General features: G+C 44.0%; 1 protein-coding gene across 1 annotated transcript in view; it reads right to left on the minus strand.

The window, feature by feature from the left end:
- NTSR1 (neurotensin receptor 1) overlaps positions 1 to 19,708 on the minus strand; it is a 160,103-nt gene that overhangs the window by 37,500 nt on the left and 102,895 nt on the right. Inside the window, exon 2 of the mRNA XM_014575093.3 lies at positions 10,037 to 10,238. Within this exon, the coding sequence (XP_014430579.2) occupies positions 10,037 to 10,238 (202 nt within the window). The remainder of the gene's footprint in view (positions 1 to 10,036; positions 10,239 to 19,708) is intronic.

Consider the following 19,708-nt stretch of genomic DNA (forward strand, 5'->3'; position numbering starts at 1 on the left):
ATCGATGGAGCCATGTAGATTAGGCTGATCGGCAAAGTGAAATGAAGACGCAATTTAAATAATCGCGGCTTCATTTAAATTTAAATGGCTGCCGCGCTGAGCCGACAAACAGCTGATTAGCTGTTTGTCGGCTCAGCGCTCTAGGCTGGACGCTCCCGCGCCGACCTGAAAGCCTTTTATCGATCTCCCCGTTATGCCTCGTAGGATGAGGTTTACCGGGGAGGTTGATAAAAGGCTTTCATGTTGACAGGGGAGCATCCAGACTAGCGCGCTGAGCCGACAAACAGCTGATCAGCTGTTGGCTCAGCGCGGCAGCCATGTAAATTTAAATGAAGCTACGATTATTTAAATCGCGGCTTCATTTCCCTTTGCCAAACAAACAAATCTACATGGCTCCGTAGACGTACCCTTAGTTCTGAACATATTCTTTTATAAGGGAGTCACTTTTGGGAAATGAGAGGTGTAAATTTAGTTTTTTGCATTCATTTTCATGAAAAATCCACTTTCCTTCATCAAAAAACTGTAATTCAGTGCTGGTAAAGGGCAATGCAAAGTGGTGGGGATGAGGGAGAAAAGACAGAGAGCTGGTAAACAGAAATAGGCAGAAGTATTAAAAATAGAACCAAATGTTAATCCATTAAAGTGCTTATATGGTTTCCACCGCTGTAATATCTAAATGTCTCCCACACACGAATATGTTTCTCTTCCTACGAGCACTGTAAGGTATTATTACCCATTGGTTAAGCGAGGTATAGAGAGATTCCATGGCTTAACTGTGGTCAGAGAGGAAGACTGCAAGGAAGCTGGGAAGTGAACAATGTTGCTATGCCACCGGATCCTGGCTTGTTGCTAAGCCACCGGACCATCTTTTCTGTCTCACCAACTGCTAGACAAGACAGTGTTCTGCATGCCTCAGCTGCCATCGGAGCCACCATCTGTTGAGCTGCATCTCTGGGAACAATGGACCTGAAAAATCCTAGGGTGACAGATTGGTTCCATGGACATCACTAGGAGTTTTGTCTTCAAGGGGGCTAGGATTTCACTCCTTGATCGACAAGACCTATCAGACCTCATAGCAGCCACAGTGTTTCAACTTCAACCAAGGTCATGATGAGTGTTGCTGTAGGGAAAACCCTCAGAAAAAGGTCACACTCACTGGGCCACACACCCATGGCTGTCCCCATGTCCAATAGGGGAGAGGCTTCTTTTATTAGAATGTTTTATGTGTCATTTTTGAATGGAGTTTACACTCTCCCCATTTAGACTTCAGATTCCTGTGTTCCATTAAGTTAAGATGTCCATTCTGCCATTGGCCGCTCTATTTCCAGGTTTGGGATCTTTGATTTGACCTGTGTCTGAACCACAGCTCTGCACAGAAGTAAAGGGAAGAAAGCAATCTCTGTACTGCCTCAAGTGTTATTGACTAAGCTATTTTCCATTAAAATGCTGTCAGCAGTTTTGCTCTTGGCTTCATTTATAAACTCTACCGCCAAGAGTGTGTTCATGTGAGCACATGTGCTGAATAGATTTATGGAGTCTGTGCAGAAAGCAAGAAGATAAATCGTGTTAACCACAACCACACAACAATGGGCAATGAGAAACTCTCAGCATCAGTTCAATAGGCACCCACAATAGCCTAATTTCTCCAGGGAATTATCATGAACACACCTGCCAATGATAGGTTAGACATCATAGGCCCTCCGACATATGGCAATTGTCTGTGTAACTGAAACAACTGTGTGCAAATTGGATCCCATTACTGCACATGGAAATTTGCCTGGGTCTGTTTACAAAAGCTGGGCCTGGCTATCTACCTGAAACATATTTCAATTATTCAGACCACTAAGCGTTGCAACATTTGGCTGGAAATCATGCAAGTTTTTCCAGATTTCTGATGCATCCCAGGTTGGTTTGGCAGCAGCAATTGTCTTTCTTGTGGTATTTTGTCTGTTGCTGCTCAAAAGCATCGGAAATGTAATAAGCGCCACTCTGCAAAATCGTGCAGGAGGAAATGCAGGGAAATCTAGATTTGACACATACATTACCTCTCCGGCATGGCTTTCTGCCCCCAGTGTGGACTCACCCTAAGAAAAAGCAGATATCTTGTGGTTTCCACAAGGCGACCAGCTCTGGGTTGCAGCAGGAGCTCTCTCTCTAGCCGGTGCAGTCTGCTCAAAGAATGCACTGATTCAGCACTTCCCCAGCTACTGTGCTCACACATCCTGTTTGTCTGGTATTGCCTGTTTATGGGGCAGGCTTTCCTGTGGCAGGGAGGAAGTTGCTGCTCCTTTCTACCAAGGCATTCTAGATACACTAGGGCTGTGTCTACATTGGCCCCTATTCCGTAATCGGGATGCAAATGTAGCACTTTGGAATAGGCAAATCCGCGGGAGATTTAAATATCCCCCGCGGCATTTGCATTAACATGGCTGCCACTTTTTTCCGGCTTCTAGATAAGCCGGAAAAAAGCGCCAGTCTGGACGCGATCCTCCGGAAAATAAGCTCTTTTCTGGAGGATCTCTTATTCCTACTTATTCCAAGTAGGAATAAGAGATCCTCCGGAAAATAGCTTATTTTCCGGAGGATCGCGTCCAGACTGGTGCTTTTCTCCGGTTTATCTAGAAGCTGGAAAAAAGCGGCAGCCATGTTAATGCAAATGCCGAGGGGATATTTAAATCTCCCGCGGATTTGCCTATTCCAAAGTGCTACATTTGCATCCCGATTACGGAATAGGGGCCAATGTAGACACAGCCTAGAGTTTAAACAGGAATTATTTCATGGAAGTTCTACGGGCCCATGCTATGCAAGAAGTCAGACTAGTTGATCATGCTGGTCCACAGAATCTGTGCCTCTTTCGCAAGGAAAGGTACTTAGGTGGGACCAAGTCCATCCTGGTGTAACTCTACAGTTAGCCCATGAAATCCTATTCCCCCAGATACTGTGTCCTCACCAAATCTTTTCCAAGTGTTTATTGAAGCTCACTGTTAATATAATATAATACATGGAGATAAACCATCTCATAGAGCTGAAAGGGACCTTGAGAGGTCATCGAGTCCAGTCCCCTGCCCTCACAGCAGGACCAAGTACCATCCCTGACAGATTTGCCCCAGATCCCTAAACAGCACCCCCAAGGATTGAACTCACAACCCTGGGCTTAGCACTGAGCTATCCCTCAAAGCACTGAGCTATCCCTCCCCCCATTTATTGGCATGCAACCAGAGTGGCTGATTTTATTAGTGTCATGGCTCAGACTATGCTTTTCCTGCATATGGATACACAATGTGGGCTGTGGGAAAGGGTGCAAAATGCAATCTTTTGCTTGCCTGAGCACATGGAGTGTGTGGGGCTACAGCTGGCCCCATTTCCAAAGGGAACAGAAGAGGATGGGTAGGAGGTGTAGTCTATGACACTTATTAGACCCATTCCACATGTGTCCTGGGGAGTTCTGGGAGACGCACTGAGTTGGCTGGCCTTGCAGATATCATGACTCAGTAAAACCTTCAGTACCAGACTGTAACTATATGGCACAACTGAACTGTGAGTGGCATTAGAGTAAGGGTACGTCTACACTACACACTTATTTCAAAATAAGCTATTTTGGAAGAAATACTCCGAAATAATGTTTTTTTAAATAGCACATCTACACTACAGGGAAGTCTCAAAATTAGTCCGAGGCAGGCTTCCCTAATGTGGATGTGCTACCTTGAATTAGAGCCCGAGGAGACACTGGAGAGTAATTGGTTTGAGTGGCCCTGGGGAGGAGCTATTTCAAACTAGCAGAAGTGAGGCGTCCACACGACAGCTATTTTGAAATAGCTATTTCAGAATAGCGTTATTCCTTGTGGAATGAGGTTTACAGAAGTCGGAATAAGCTGTCCATTATTTCAACATTATTTCGAAATGATGGAATCGCTATGTAAATGCTCGCTTTGGTATTTCAAAATAACGCTAATTATTTCAAAATAACGGTGCAGTGTAGACACACCCTAAATGTGCTGATGGAGCCATTCCTGAGATGCTCCAGAATGTCGTCCCTCCTTCTCCATCCTGATATCAAGTGAATGCTGGAACTCTGCCCAGCCACAAAACCAATTGACGTGACTCCCAAAGCGAAATCTCAGCAGCACTGAGATGTGGTGGGTGATTCGATCATTAGAAACATAGATAGTTGGGTTTGTGATGACCGGGAGAACCGTATGGTCACTTGCCTGCCTGGTGTGAAGGTTGCGGATCTCTCGAGGCATCTAGATAGACTTATGTGTAGTGCTGGGGAGGAGCCGGTGGTCGTGGTACATGTTGGTACCAATGACATAGGGAAGGGTAGGAGAGATGTCCTGGAGGCCAAATTTAGGCTGCTAGGAAAGAGACTGAAATCCAGGACCTCTATGGTATCATTCTCGGAAATGCTTCCAGTTCCACGCGCAGGGCCAGGTAGGCAGGCAGAGCTTCAGAGTCTCAATGTGTGGATGAGACGATGGTGTAGGGAAGAGGGGTTTAGATTTATTAGAAAATAGGGACACTTCTGGGAGAGGGGTAGCCTATACAGGAAGGATGGGCTCCACCTAAACCAGGGTAGAACCAGACTGCTGGCACTAAACATTAAAAAGGCCGTAGAGCAGTTTTTAAACTAAGAGATGGGGGAAAGCCAATTGGTGCGGAGATGCACGTAAATCGGAGGGAGACTTCTCTTAGAGGAGAATCCATTGATAGAGATTCTCTAAGCTGTAGTCAGAAAGAGAGGAGGGGAGAGGACAAACCATGGGCCAGAGCAGACAAACAACCACATTTTAAGGAATCCAATGCATCAGGGAAGGGCAGACAAATAAGCAGTGGTAAATTTTTAAAGTGCTTGTACACAAATGCTAGGAGTCTGACTAATAAGATGGGTGAACTGGAGTACCTCATATTAAATGAGAAGATTGACATAATAGGCATCACTGAAACCTGGTGGAATGAGGAAAATCTGTGGGACACAATCATACCGGGATATAAAATATATAGAAAGGATAGAGCAGGCCGGGTGGGTGGCGGAATGGCACTGTATGTGAAAGATAATGTAGAATCAAATGAAATAAAAATATTAAATGAATCAACACGTTCCATAGAATCGCTATGGATAGTAATTCCATGCTCCAATAATAAGAAATTAGCAGTAGGGATATATTACCGACCACCTGACCAGGACAGCGATACTGACATTGAAATGCTGAGGGAGATTAGAGAGGCTACCAAAATAGAGAACTCTATAATAATGGGAGATTTTAATTACCCCCATATTGACTGGATACATGTCATCTCAGGAAGAGAAGCGGAGATAAAATTTCTCAATGGCTTAAATGACTGCTTCTTGGAGCATCTGGTGCAGGAACCCACAAGGGGAGAGGCAATTCTCGATTTAGTCCTGAGTGGAGGGCAGGATCAGGTCCAGGAAATAACCGTTACAGGACCACTTGGGAATAGTGACCATAATATAATAACATTCAACATTCCTGTGGTGGGAAGAACACCTCAGCAGTCCAGCACCCTGGCATTTAATTTCAAAAAGGGGAATTACACAAAAATGAGGAGGTTAGTTAAACAGAAATTAAAAGGCACAGTGACTAGAGCCAAATCCCTGAAAGCTGCATGGAAACTTTTTAAAGACACCATAATAGAGGCCCAACTTAAATGTACACCCCAAATTAAAAAACATAGCAAGAGACCTAAAACAGTGTCACCGTGGCTTAACTGCCATGTAAAAGAAGCAGTGGGGGACAAAAAGGTATCTTTTAAGAAGTGGAAGTCCAATCCAAGTGAGATAAATAGAAAGGAACATAAATACTGTCAAATTAAGTGTAAAAATGTAATAAGGAAAGCAAAAAAAGATTTTGAGGAACAGCTAGCCAAAAACTCAAATAGAAATAACAAAATGTTTTTTAAGTACATTAGAAGCAGGAAGCCTGCTAAAAAACCTGTGGGTCCCCTAGATGATTGAGCTATAAAAGGAGCAATCAAGGACGATAAAGCCATTGCGGAGAAACTAAATGATTTCTTTGCTTCAGTCTTCCTGGCTGAGGACGTTGGGGAGATTCCCGAATCTGCACCGTCCTTTCTGGGTGATGAATCTGAGGAACTGTCCCGGATTGAAGTGTCATTAGAGAAGGTTTTGGAACAAATAGAAAAACTTAATGTTAACAAATCTCCGGGACCGGATGGCATTCATCCAAGGGTTCTAAAAGAACTCAAATGGGAAATTGCTGAGCTATTATCTGTGGTTTGTAACCTATCCTTTAAATCGGCTTCCGTACCTAATGACTGGAAGATAGCTAACGTGACACCAATATTTAAAAAGGGCTCTAGAGGCGATCCTGGCAATTACAGACCGGTAAGTCTAACTTCAGTACAGGGCAAATTAGTCGAAACAATAGTGAAGAATAAAATTGTGAAGCATGTAGAAGAACATAATTTGTTGGACAAAAGTCAACATGGTTTCTGTAAAGGGAAATCCTGTCTTACTAACCTATTAAGAGTTCTTTGAAGGGGTTAACAAGCATGCGGATAAGGGGGATCCAGTAGATATAGTATACTTGGATTTTCAGAAAGCCTTTGGCAAGGTCCCTCACCAAAGGCTCTTGTGTAAATTACATGGCCATGGGATAAGAGGGAAGGTCCTTTCTTGGATTGAGAACTGGTTAAAAGACAGGAAACAAAGGGTAGGAATAAATGGTAAATTTTCAGATTGGAAAGGGGTAACTATTGGTGTACCCCAAGGGTCAGTCCTGGGACCAATCCTTTTCAACTTATTCATAGATTATCTGGAGAAAGGGGTAAGCAGTGAGGTAGTAAAGTTTGCGGATGATACCAAACTGTTTAGGATAGTCAAGACAGAAGCAGACTGTGAGGGACTCCAAGAAGATCTCACCAAACTCAGTGACTGGGCAGCAAAATGGCAAATGAAATTTAATGTGGATAAGTGTAAAGTAATGCACATTGGGAAAAATAACCCCAAATATGTACAGTATGATGGGGGCTAATTTGGCTATGACAAATCAGGAAAGGGATCTTGGAGTTATCGTGGACAGTTCTCTGAAAATTTCCACGCAGTGTGCAGCGGTGGTCAAAAAGGCAAATAGGATGCTAGGAATTATTAGGAAAGGGATAGAAAATAAGACACAGAATATCTTACTGCCCCTGTATAAAAAGTATGGTACGCCCACATCTTGAATACTGTGTACAGATGTGGGCTCCTCACCTCAAAAGAGATATTTTGGCCTTGGAAAGGGTTCAGAAAAGGGCAACTAAAATGATTAGGGATTTGGAACGGGTCCCATATGAGGAGAGGTTAAAGCGACTGGGACTTTTCAGTTTAGAAAAGAGGAGACTGAGGGGGGATATGATAGAGGTCTATAAAATCATGAGTGGTGTGGAGAGGGTTGATAAAGAAAAGTTATTCATTAGTTCCCATAATAGAAGAACTAGAGGACACCAAATGAAATTAATGGGTAGCAGGTTTAAAACGAATAAAAGAAAGTTCTTCTTCACACAGCGTGTAGTCAACCTGTGGAACTCCTTGCCAGAGGAGGCTGTGAAGGCTAGGACTATAATAGAGTTTAAAGAGAAGCTAGATAATTTCATGGAGGTTAGGTCCATAAAAGGCTATTAGCCAGGGGATAAAATGGTGTCCTTGGCCTCTGTTTTTCAGAGGCTGGAGAGAGATGGCAGGAGACAAATCGCTTGATCATTGTCTTCGGTCCACCCTCTCTGGGGCACCTGGTGTTGGCCACTGTCGGTAGACAGGATACTGGGCTAGAAGGACCTTTGGTCTGACCCAGTACGGCCTTTCTTATGTTCTTATGTAATAATGGGGAAGGAGCTGGCTTTGATAACCGTTCACCACCACCAGGAGCAATAAATGAAAGAGAAAGTAACCTTGTCCCTCAGAGAGAAATTAGAACACTGGCCAATCCCTCTCAAGATTAAAAAACCAACCAGTCCTCAGGAATTTAAACAATCTCCATCAAGACATCAAGTCCGAAAGTAGAAGCAGTAATGAAAAAAAAAAGAAGCCATATATGTTCCTGGTGAAATCAGTGAACATTCTTGTTTCAAATGTGCTGTGAAAATGCAAGTCAATTTTTGCAGGTGGAAAAAATATTTCATCAGATGTCTGAATGCATGAAAATTCATGATTTTGTCACAAGTTTAGGATTCTGTCATTTCCCCCCACAGAAATGGTGAAATGGCAAAGCTGAACCCTGGAGCAAAGCTGTGAATATCTGTCAAAAGACAAAGCAGGTGAGGTGATATCTTTTACTGGACCAACTTCAGTGGGTGAGAATTAAAAGATATCTCCTCACCTACCTTGTCACTATACTCTCCTGCGACTGACAAAACTGCAACAACACAACACCCAATATCTGTCAAAGTCTCTTTTCACACACATATGCATTTTAAGTGAAACATTGATTCTTCTGTACAGCTCCAGTAAAGTGAAGAAAAAGTTAATCGCAGTTATTGATTTTATTCTATGGTAAGGAAAATTAATTGGACTAGGAAATGCCAAGGGATGGATTTTGAGAAGATGCTTCAAGCAAAAATCTAATTGCTTTTGCCTGCACAATTACTGTAACTACATACACAAACAGCATTAACTTTACATGCAATTTAGATAATTGTTCACATATTTTATATTCACTGTCTCATGTTTAGGCTAGCCAAAGTACAGATCAAAATTTTTGAGAGTACAGATTATTCTTAGCCTCTTGCTGCTTAGCTCTTGATCTGCTGGTAAAACTTCAAGTTATAATTAAAACGGCTTCACTATTTACACCCTGATTTTGGAAAGCACTCGCATTTGGGATTACACTTTAGCACTGGCTTAACTTTCAGCATATGCTAAAGTGCTTTTCTAAATAAGGATTGACTTAATGATGTTCTTAAATGCTTCTGCAAATTATCTTGCAACTGTAAAAACTTAAAGTTTGTCATCTGCTAGCTAGCGGTGAGACACAGAACAAGTAGCCTGATCAGTCAAAAATGGAAAAAAATAATTCTGCAGAAAACTCAGAAGTTGTTTCCACTTCAGAATATTTTTTTGCTTTTTTAAAACTTGATTTTTAACCCCGAGCACAGTAAGACTAAATCTAGACTGCAGAGTTTTTGCACAAAAACTCGCAGATCATCCACTCCTCAAGTGACAGAATGGAGGGGTTTTGTGCAAGAGTTATTCCTCTTTCTATGAGCAAGAGCTCTTGTGCAAAAAGGTGCATGTGGTCAGGGAACTGCCTCTTTTTGTGCCAAAAACCCCTATCGAGAAAAGCACAAGTGCCATGGCGGCCATTCTGTGAATACCTATCAGAGCTTTCTTTCGAGAGAACATCAATGCAGTCTGGACACTCTCTTCTGCAAAAGCGCATTGCTTTTTCGACGTGCTTTTGCTGTGTGGACGCTCTCTTGCGCAAGAAATTTTTGCAAAAGATCCCTTCCAGAAAAAGCTTCTTGCACAAGAAGCCTGTAGTCTAGACATAGCCTAAAAGAAGTGATATCCAGGAGGCTGGTTTTCCTTATGTTACTCCAGCTTTTCTAAACAACTCTAATTTTGAATACCCACTGAGCAGCAGTTACTGAGTTTTATTTTTTGTGTGTTTGTGTCTCTTCAACTTTTCCACGGTTGAGAATTTGGAAAAGATAGTGAATGTGCAAAAGGAAAATGAAAAAATAAAAGAATGAAAAACTCTCAAAGCCCTAGATACCATTCATTCTACTGAATTCATTGGGAAACATGGGGGAAAAGGGAAAGGAAAAAAGATAAAGGAGAAAAACAAAACAAACAAATAAACTAAAAATATGGGGATTTAATGAAAAACTGGAAAATGTTGTAAAACCAAAAACATTTGGTGGAAGTTTTGGGCTTCAAAAGATGCCATTTTTCATTAAAAAATAAAAAAGATTTGGAGAAAAACTGCAGCCAAAGCTAATGCTGGTATCTGCAGTTCTATCAGGCTGGTCCCAGAACATGTTACTAATTCATTCAATGTTTAACATCACAGATACATACGCAGGACTCTCACTCCGTGCTTCAGAGCTTGCACACGGCTGGGCTCCATGGACATGCTGAGCATTGTCTGCTGTCCTCCAATAATGCAGACCTGGTTTTCTTGTGCCGCTTGCTTGAACATGACAATGAGCTGGTTGGCAATGATGCTATTCAGGATCGAAATGACGACCATTGGAAACACAAAGGAGATGAACGTGTTCACCTGCAGGAGATATAAATGGCAAACCCACATGGGATATCAATGAGGAGATCATATTTGATTTCACACGGTATCAGCTAAACAGCCATCTACTTACGCTACACATTTAGCTTTTGCAATGCAGGGCTTATTGCATAGCGGGGAAACTTAACCAACAGGGAGATAAATTCACTCAGGTGGCAGAAAATTGGATGCAAATAGCTAAATCAATCTTTCTCCCATTATGGTGCCTTGCCTCTATATCAGTGAAATGTATTGATGGAAATAACCTATTGATCATTTTATCCATATGACCAGTGGGATACTTCTCAGTACATGGTAAGCTCTTATCAATGTTTTCTGAACAGCAGTTTCTGATTGCATTCTTTCCTTATCATGGGCAATTCGTGGGTTCATTTGTCATCTGTCTCATTCAGAATATCGGTGTTTCCGTGTAGATTTAATGACAGTTTTTTTGGTTAGCAGATGATCAAATTATCCAATAACCCTTGTGCTCTAAAGGATTAAAATTGATCTCAATAAATAGTGGAAGCTGTATTGTTTTTAATAGAAATTATTTGGTTCCTGGGGTTTTGATAAAATTAAATGGAAGATCAAATTAACTGGTGATTGACTCAAGTGGAAGGCGCTGTTAACGTCAAACAGAAACATTTGTGCATTCTTACTCGAGTAGCCACAAACTCAGTCAGGAAGTAAACTTAACAAGCAACAGCTTCAAGAAAATTAGAAGCATTTTCACTGGGGTGGGGAATCTTTTTTGGGGTCAATGGCCGCTAACCCACAGAAAAATCAGTCAGGGGCTAAACACACATGAGAAGCAGAAAGAAAACACCTCACTGACCTGGCCCCCAATTGAGAAGCAGAAAAGAAAGAGAGAGAGAGAGATTCATCACACTCCTTTTGTGCTCCAGCCTCATGGGCGAGGGTGGGGGTTCTGAAGCTCAGGGCTTACCCCCAGGGATGGATTAACTCTTCTGGGGACCTGGGGCTAGTAGATTTTGTGAGGTCCTTCTTGGCTTTGGAACTGGGCCAAAAATGAGGGATTCAGTGTGTGGGGAGTAGCTGCTGGGGAGTGAGATGGGGTGCAGGGTCTGGATGGGAGGCAAGGTGCAGGAATGAGGTGGATGGGAGATAAGGTGCAGGAGTGGGATAGAGGTGGGGTTCGGGTGGGAGGTAGGGTAAGGAGCGAGGGGGGGCCTGGATAGGAGATAAGGAGCAGGAATGGGATGGAGGTGGGGTTCGGGTGGGAGGTAGGGTATAGGAGCGAGGGGGGGTGAGGTCTGGGCAGGAGTTAGGATGTAGGTTGTCCTTTGATGATAGGACAAGAAACAATGGGGCTTAAATTTCAGCAAGGGAGGTTTAGATTGAACATTAAGAAAAGCTTCCTAACAGTCAGGGTGGTTAATCACTGGAATAAATTGCCTAGGGAGGTTTTGGAATCTCCATCACTGGAGATTTTCAAGAGCAGGTTAGACAAACTCCTGCCAGAGATGGTCTAGATAATACTTGGCCAAGATAATAAAGTGTGCAGGGGGCTGATCTAGATAACCTCTCAAGGTTCTATTATTCTTTGATTATTATGGCATGACTGAAAGCCAATTGAGGTCAACTGGAGACTTTATACTCCTAGACTATGGCATCTGTACATTTGTACTAACTGAAAATGTCATAGTTCTAGGATAGATAGTTAGCATTTATATTTAACTCTACATGGTTGGTAATATTGCACGAGAAATGTGTAGCTGTTCTGTGATCATGCTTGGATCTTTTGAAGCCTTTGTCCAGAAAGCTCAGATTTTTATTTGCCCTTTTTATTTGGTGAAACCCAGAACGGAAGATGAGCTACAGCAATTACAAGGAAATAATTTAAACAAGGATTCTATAGCTATCATAAGCCATAAGAGCAGTGTCCGAGTAGTTTAAGATATCTACATGGAATTGTTTCCATCTTAGTCTGCAAAGAATCACAGGCCACGAACCTTAAAAAAATTAATGGATCCAAAAGTTTTAAAATTTCAAAACATTTACAATATTTAAACCCTTTGCTATAAATGATTGAAACCATTAAACCCGTTTTGTTAAGACTAAAAATTATAGGGATTTTTGCCAGTGTCAAAATTAGTCTTTTAACAGAGATAATTCTGATTTGATTTCCCAAAATAGTCAGGTCTCTATCACAGCTAATGGTCTAAAAAATTCAAATTCCATCATTTCAAAGTCAAACAAATGGATGGTAACTTATTTCAAGAGTGGTTTTGTAGGCTGTTATTTTCGTCAGCTATATCTCCATCCAATTCAGACACAGTGACTACCCACTTGAGTGATGAGTGCCTTATAAATGTCACGAAGGGATAGACAGATACACATGCTAGTTAGTTTTATGAATTATTTATACCAGCAAAAATGCAAAACAAAATCCTACATAAATATTCAGATACCATTACATTTGATTCATAAATATAAGAAAGATAGAAGTTTACAGGTGGAACCTCTCTAGTCTAGCATCTTTGGGACGTGACTGGTGCTGAACCAGAGAATTTGCAGGACCATGGGAGATCTATATTGTCTAGCAGTATTACCAACACTTTCACTGCTTACTGGGCTCTTAGAAGACATTTAGGGGTAAATTAGAGCTAAATAATAGCACGCAACACTGAGCGCCAGGACTGGGGGCTGTAAACAAACTTTAAGGGACAGCGGGAAATTTGGCCACACCCATGATAAGTGGACAGCTGACTAATCCAAGACCAGAGAGTGCCAGACTAGAGAGGTTCAACCTGTAGCTTTGGAGAAGAGCGACATAATTGTTCTTATGTATTTCTCTTTAGCTGGACCAAAACCCTATATGCAATGCATAGCAATTAGTCCAGAACCTAATGTACTGTAACAAAACTGTTTTGGGGCCAGCTCTGTTCAATATCTTCATCAACAATTTAGATATTGGTATAGAAAGTACGCTTATTAAGTTTGCAGATGATACCAAGCTGGGAGGGGTGGCGACTAATCTGGAGGATAGGGTAATCATTCAAAATGACCTGGACAAATTGGAGAAATGGTCTGAGGTAAATAGGATGACGTTTAATAAAGAAAAATGCAAAGTCCTCCACTTAGGAAGGAACAATCAGTTTCATACATACAGAATGGGAACCGACTGTCTGGGAAGGAGTATGGCAGAAAGGGATCTAGGGGTTATAGTGGACCACAAGTTAAATATGAGTCAGCAGTGTGATGCTGTTGCAAAGAAAGCAAACATGATTCTGGGATGTATTAACAGGTGTGTTGTGAGCAAGACATGAGAAGTCATTCTTCCGCTCTACTCTGCGCTGGTTAGGCCTCAATTGGAGTATTGTGTCCAGTTCTGGGCACCGCATTTCAAGAAAGATGTGGAAAAATTGGAGAGGGTCCAGAGAAGAGCAACGAGAATGATTAAAGGTCTAGAGAACATGACCTATGAGGGAAAGCTGAAGGAATTGGGTTTGTTTAGTTTAGAAAAGAGAAGATTGAGGGGGGACATAATAGCAGTTTTCAGATATCTAAAAGGGTGTCATAAGGAGGAGGGAGAAAACTTGTTCATCTTGGCCTCTGAGGATAGAACAAGAAGCAATGGGCTTAAACTGCAGCAAGGGAGGTTTAGGTTGGACATTAGGAAAAAGTTCCTAACTGTCAGGGTGGTCAAACACTGGAATGAATTGCCCAGGGAGGTTGTGGAATCCCTATCGTTGGAGATATTTAAGGGTCGGTTAGATAAATGTCTATCAGGGATGGTCTAGACAGTATTTGGTCCTGCCATGAGGGCAGGGGACTGGACTCGACCTCTTGAGGTCCCTTCCAGTCCTAGTATTCTATGATTCTATGAAAACAACCAGCTGTGTTCCATCTTTAGCTATCCATTCAATGAGGTCTTACTTGGCTAATGCTAGCAATAATAGGGTATGTCTAGACTACATGGCTCCATCGATGGAGCCATGTAGATGAGTTTACTAGACATAGGAAAATGAAGCGGCGATTTAAATAATCGACGCTTCATTTACATCAAAATGGCTGCTGTGTCGTGCCGATCAGCTCTTTGGCGGCACAGCGCAGTTGTCTGGATGCTCTGCAGTTGACAACGGAGGCCTTTGTTGACTGCTCTGGTAAATCTCATTCCTAGATATACCTCATTAAAGACTACCTGCTAATTTGTCTTGTTCTGAACATACAGTCATTTTCTACGAAAAATTCCTGTATCTTGTAGGGAAAAAAGATGTCATGTTTTGTGGGCTTCCAAAGTGCCTCACCTTTTGAAATCTACTCCAAAACCTCAAAGTGCCCATAAATATTAAAGGTCAGATTCTCTTCCAGTGCCAACTGGCACAGTTCCATGGAAATAAATTGAGTTGTGTAGATTAACATTCAGTAAGCATCTGGATCTACTTCGGTAAGCATCCTCATGCACCTTTGAGGTAGGGATAAATGTGTGGCATAGAAAGGTAAAATGACTTGCTCAAATTCTCAGGGCAAGCCACTGGCAGAGCGAAGAGAAGAACCCAGAGTTCCTGATTCCTGTTTCTGTTTCTCTAATCAGAGGTAGGGAAATTATTTTGGGTTGGGGGCTGCTGATCACAGAAAAATCAGTCAGGAGTCACACAAAAGTAAGAAACCCCCTCCCAAAACCCTGACCGAGAAGCAGAACAAAACTCCCCACATTCCCCTTGCACATCAGAGCCTGGGGGTGGGGGGGAGGCAGGGAAATAGATTTTGTGGGTGTCCCTGCACTCTGGGGTGGGACCAAAATGAGGAGTTCAGTGTGTGGGAGGGGGCTCCTGGGAAGCAGGCTTCGGGTGTGGGCTTTGGGTGGGAGGGAGGGTGCAGGAGTGGGGTGGGGGTTGGTGAGTCTGGGAAAGATGGTAGGGCTCAGGAGCAGGCTGGGAGCGGGCAGGAGATAGGGTGCAGGAGAGGAGTGGGTGTAGGGTCTGGGTGGGAGGGAGCTGCAGGGCTGGAGTGCCAGCTCCTCAATACTGGGAGGGGAAGCCCTGAGCCTCGGGAACCAGATTCAGGAAGCTGGGAGCCAAATCTGACCCTTGGTTTGTAGGTTCCCTACTCCTGCTTGATGGAAACACATCTTTCTTACCTGATGCATGGATACTGCATTCACTAAGGGGAAATATTTTACCTGCCTATCTGAATTTCAGAGCTGACTAACTTTAAGCTAGAAATATTTGTTTTGCCCTTAAACTGGCCCTACACAGAGCAATCATGTAGGAATCATGTAACATCTTGATTGAGCTTTTTAAAGTCCTATTTCTTTACAAACACCTAATTGCCATTGTACACTCTTCAGAAAGCCCGAGGGACTATCTGGAAACTTATTGATTTTTTCCCTTTAAGAATTTATAGTGGCAAGACAAGAAAATCAGATGCTTGGCGAAAGGCAGTTTACTTGAAAGATTATTTTTTCCTTTCTCGATGCATGTCAGGTCTTTGGTAATAAAAAATAAAAATAGAGACAGAATCGATGCTTCCCCCAGAGGCAAATGATTTTAATTTCTATCCAAAATTATTTACAATCACATCCTCCTGAAAGCAGTGAATGCTGCTAAAAGCCCATCTCCTTCCTCTTAGCCCTAATTATTCTGTAGTTTTATTCTAATTGGGTTTCTTTTCAATCAAATTCTATGAGCTCAGCCCCAAAACTGAGCTGAGTGGTTGTCCAGTGCCACCTCGTTTCAAGAGAAAGAATGAAATTGCTCATCATGCTTGGTCCAATTCTTGGAAACCTGCCATTATCCATATGTATCTGGCTAGCTTGCCTGCATGCATGTTGGGGCTTATGCATCCCAATTGTGCTTTGGGCATGCATGTTAGAGCAAGAAAAGCCGCCTTTGAACATTTGGCTGTAAGTGAATGAAATATTTCTCCAAGCATACGTCTTCTTTAGGGGGGAATTCTCTTCCCCGGGACTTTCGCCTGGTGCCAACGTTGGCACTATTTTGGTGCCAGGCCAAGGCCACCTATTTCATCTGTGCTTTTATTGGTGTTTAGGTGTGTGTGTGTCCCTCCTCTTAAGGTGTTTTAGCAAGTTTTATACCTCCCCCCCCCCTTTGGGGTCTTGTATTTTATTTTATATACATTTATTAGACTCATAGACTTTAAGGTCAGAAGGGACCATTATGATCATCTAGTCTGACCCCCTGCACAATGCAGGCCACAGAATCTCACCCACCCCCTCCTAGAATAATCCTCTCACCTATATCTCAGGGTATGTCTACACTACAGCGCTAATTCGAACTAACTTAGTTCCAATTAGTTAATTCAAACTAAGCTAATTCGAACTAACGCATCCAGACTAAAAAAACTAGTTCGAATTTGCGTTTTGCTAATTTGAACTAGCATGTCCACATTAAGTGGACCCTGAACCGGGGTTAAGGATGGCCGGAAGCAGTGCCGGCAGGGCATCAGATGAGGACTTAGAGCGTGGAGCTGCTGCCTCAGGCTAGCCGAGGGCTGTGCTTAAAGGGACCCGACCCCCACCCCGGACAGACAGTTCTCAGGGGTGCCCCGCTTGCAAAGCAGTCCTGGCTTGGAGTGCCCTGAGTGCCCACACTGGGCACATCACAGCACTCGGCCATCAGCCCAGCTGCACTTGCCGCAGGCTGCCATCTGGGGAGAGGGGACAATTGGAGGGCTGCAGGAGAGCTTCTACCCCCAGAAGTCCGCAGAGCCAGCCCAGTCCTCCCCATCGGGGGCTCGTACCCCATTCCTCTCTCACCTCCTTTCCCTTACCCTTCCCTAGCCCCCCTTCCTGATGTACAAAATAAAGAAAACATGTGGTCAAAAATAGAATCTCTCTTTACTGAACAAAACTCGGGGAGACTGGGAAAAGGAGGTGGGAGAGGGGAAGAGAGAGGGTGGGAGAGGGGAGGGCAACTAAAATGATCAGAGGTTTGGAACAGGTCTCATATGAAGAGAGGCTAAAGAGACTGGGACTTTTCAGTTTAGAAAAGAGGAGACTGAGGGGGCATAGGATAGAGGTCTATAAAAACATGAGTGTGGTGGAGAGGGCATCAAGAAAAGTTCTTCATTAGTTCCCATAATAGAAGGACTAGAGGACACCAAAGGAAAGGAATGGGTAGCAGGCTTCAAACTAGTAACAGAAAGTTGTTCTTCACAAAGCAAATAATCAATCTGTGGAACTCCTTGCTGCAGGAGGCTGTGAAGGCTACAACTAGAACAGAGTTTAAAGGGAAGTGAGATCAAGTCATGGAGGCTGGGTCCATGGAGTGGTATTAGCCAGGGGGTAGGAGTGGTGTCCCTGCCCAAGGTTTGTGGAAGGCTGGAGAGGGATGGCACGAGACAAATGGCTTGGTCACTGTCTTCGGTCCATCCCCTCCAGAGTCCCTAGGGTTGGCCGCTGTCGGCAGACAGGCTACTGGGCTAGATGGACCTTTGGTCTGATCCAGGACGGCCATTGTAAGCTCAGGGCTCAGGGTCGGGGGTCTCAGTGGACCACCTTGATTTTCATGCACACCTGTTCCTGGGTGGCCAGGCTGGCAGCTATCCTGCCCTAAATGGCCACTTTCCTGTGCCTAGTGCGGAGGTCGTGGACGAGGTCCACGATGTCCGCACTAGACCAGGTGGGTGCCCACCTCTTGCGGTCCCGGGCAAGCTCCCGGGAGCTGCCAGCCTGGTCCCAGGAAGAGGGGGAGGGCTGGGGGGCATCGGGTGGCTGGCTCGAGCCATGCCAGGTGCAGGATCTGCTGGCTGGGTGCTGGCAGGCTTGCACCTGGCACGGGCACCGTAGTCAGCCCGTGCCTCTTTAAGGGGTTTGGGGCCGGGAGGGGGGCAATAGAGTTTCGCTGGTGTTGGCCAGAGTGGCCAGCAGGGAAAGCTGGGGAGGGCTAGCCTCCCACTAGTTCGAATTAAGGGGCTACACACCCCTTAATTCGAACTAGTAAGTTCGAACTAGGCTTAGTCCTCGTGGAATGAGGATTACCTAGTTCGAACTAAGTGCTCCGCTAGTTCGAATTAAGTTCAAACTAGCGGAGCGCTAGTGTAGCGCCTATGAAAGTTAATTCGAACTAACGTCCGTTAGTTCGAATTAACTTTGTAGTGTAGACATACCCTCAGATATTAAAGCCTTCAAATACTTTGAAGACCCCAAGATGCAGAGAATCCTCTAGCTGTGATCTGTGCCCCATGCTACAGAGGAAGGTGAAAAACCTCCAGGGCCTCTGCCAATCTACCCTGGAGGAAAATTCCTGATTGTGTTTTTAAAAAATGGTGTAAGCCACCTCGAATATTTTCAATAGAGAGGCGGGGTAAAATATTTTAAATAAATAAATAAAATAAATGATGCCCGCTGGAAAGTTCTCATTGACTCTGACAGAGGCAGGGTCAACCCCAATGCTGATTCAACACAGTTGAATGCACACACAGCTCAGACTCTGATGCGCTATACCCAGGCAGCATGTGTACCACTATTCTTGAAGCCATGCAAACATTCCTGCAATGGAGCTTCCATTCTTCCCCACCTCTGCTTGTTGGTGTGCCACACACAAACACCCTTTTATCTGAGCTCACACAGAAGTCTCTCTTCAGAATAGGAGCCGATAAAAACAGGCCTGGCCTACCACATTTGGATCTAAATTCAAATCCCCTCCACCTCCAGCCCTTAGCACTTCCTGGAGCATGCTGTGCAGTGCTCCGGTGGGGATTTTAAGGGTATGGGGCTCTGGGGGCCATCACTACTGAAGCAGCGGCAGTCAGGAGCTTTGGGCCCTTTTGAATCGCTGGGCCCTTTATGGGCCTGACTGTTTCTCCCTGCCCTATATAAGACACTGAGGAAAGCAGTTCAATCCTCGGCCGCATCAAACTCGTGACTCAGGGTATAGTTTGGCAGGATTGTCCAACAGACTGGGCCCTGAACACAGATGCATAGGATCTGGTTTCAATTCCCAGCTCAGCCACAAACTTCCTGGGCAACCTGAGTCTACGAGAGTGCCACTAAGGGCAATGAGAGTCACATAGAAATGGCTGAGGAGGAAGGTGGCAAAACTGGCTCGAAGCCTTCAGTTGGAGACTGAACTGGCATGTGGTCCCAGTTAGAGCTGCCACAGGGCTCTCTTCTCTGCTGTAGCAGCATTCTAAGAAAATCCTCGCTGTGGAGGCAGCCTTTTTTGGTCCACAACAGGAACTTAACAGCTTTATCTTACCTCTGGAGACAGGGCTGGCCTTACCACGAGGGAACTGAGACAGCCGCCTCAGGGGCCAGACTGTGGGGGGGCACCACTACGACCCAGAGAATTGAGACCTTTCAAAGTTTTGGCCCAAGCAAGGGGACATAGGTGTGTCAGTTGAGCTCCCTGCCTCAGGTGCCAAAATGTTGTGGGCTGGCCCTATCTGGAGACTAATATCTGTTTGCCTAGCATCTTGTGTAAGAAAGCCCAGTTCGCTCCTGTAATGCAAATGGTCGTAATCATAAGTACGGTTAAACA

Source organism: Pelodiscus sinensis, chromosome 18, assembly GCF_049634645.1.
Source record: "Pelodiscus sinensis isolate JC-2024 chromosome 18, ASM4963464v1, whole genome shotgun sequence".
In the NCBI taxonomy this organism is placed as follows: Eukaryota; Metazoa; Chordata; order Testudines; family Trionychidae; genus Pelodiscus; species Pelodiscus sinensis.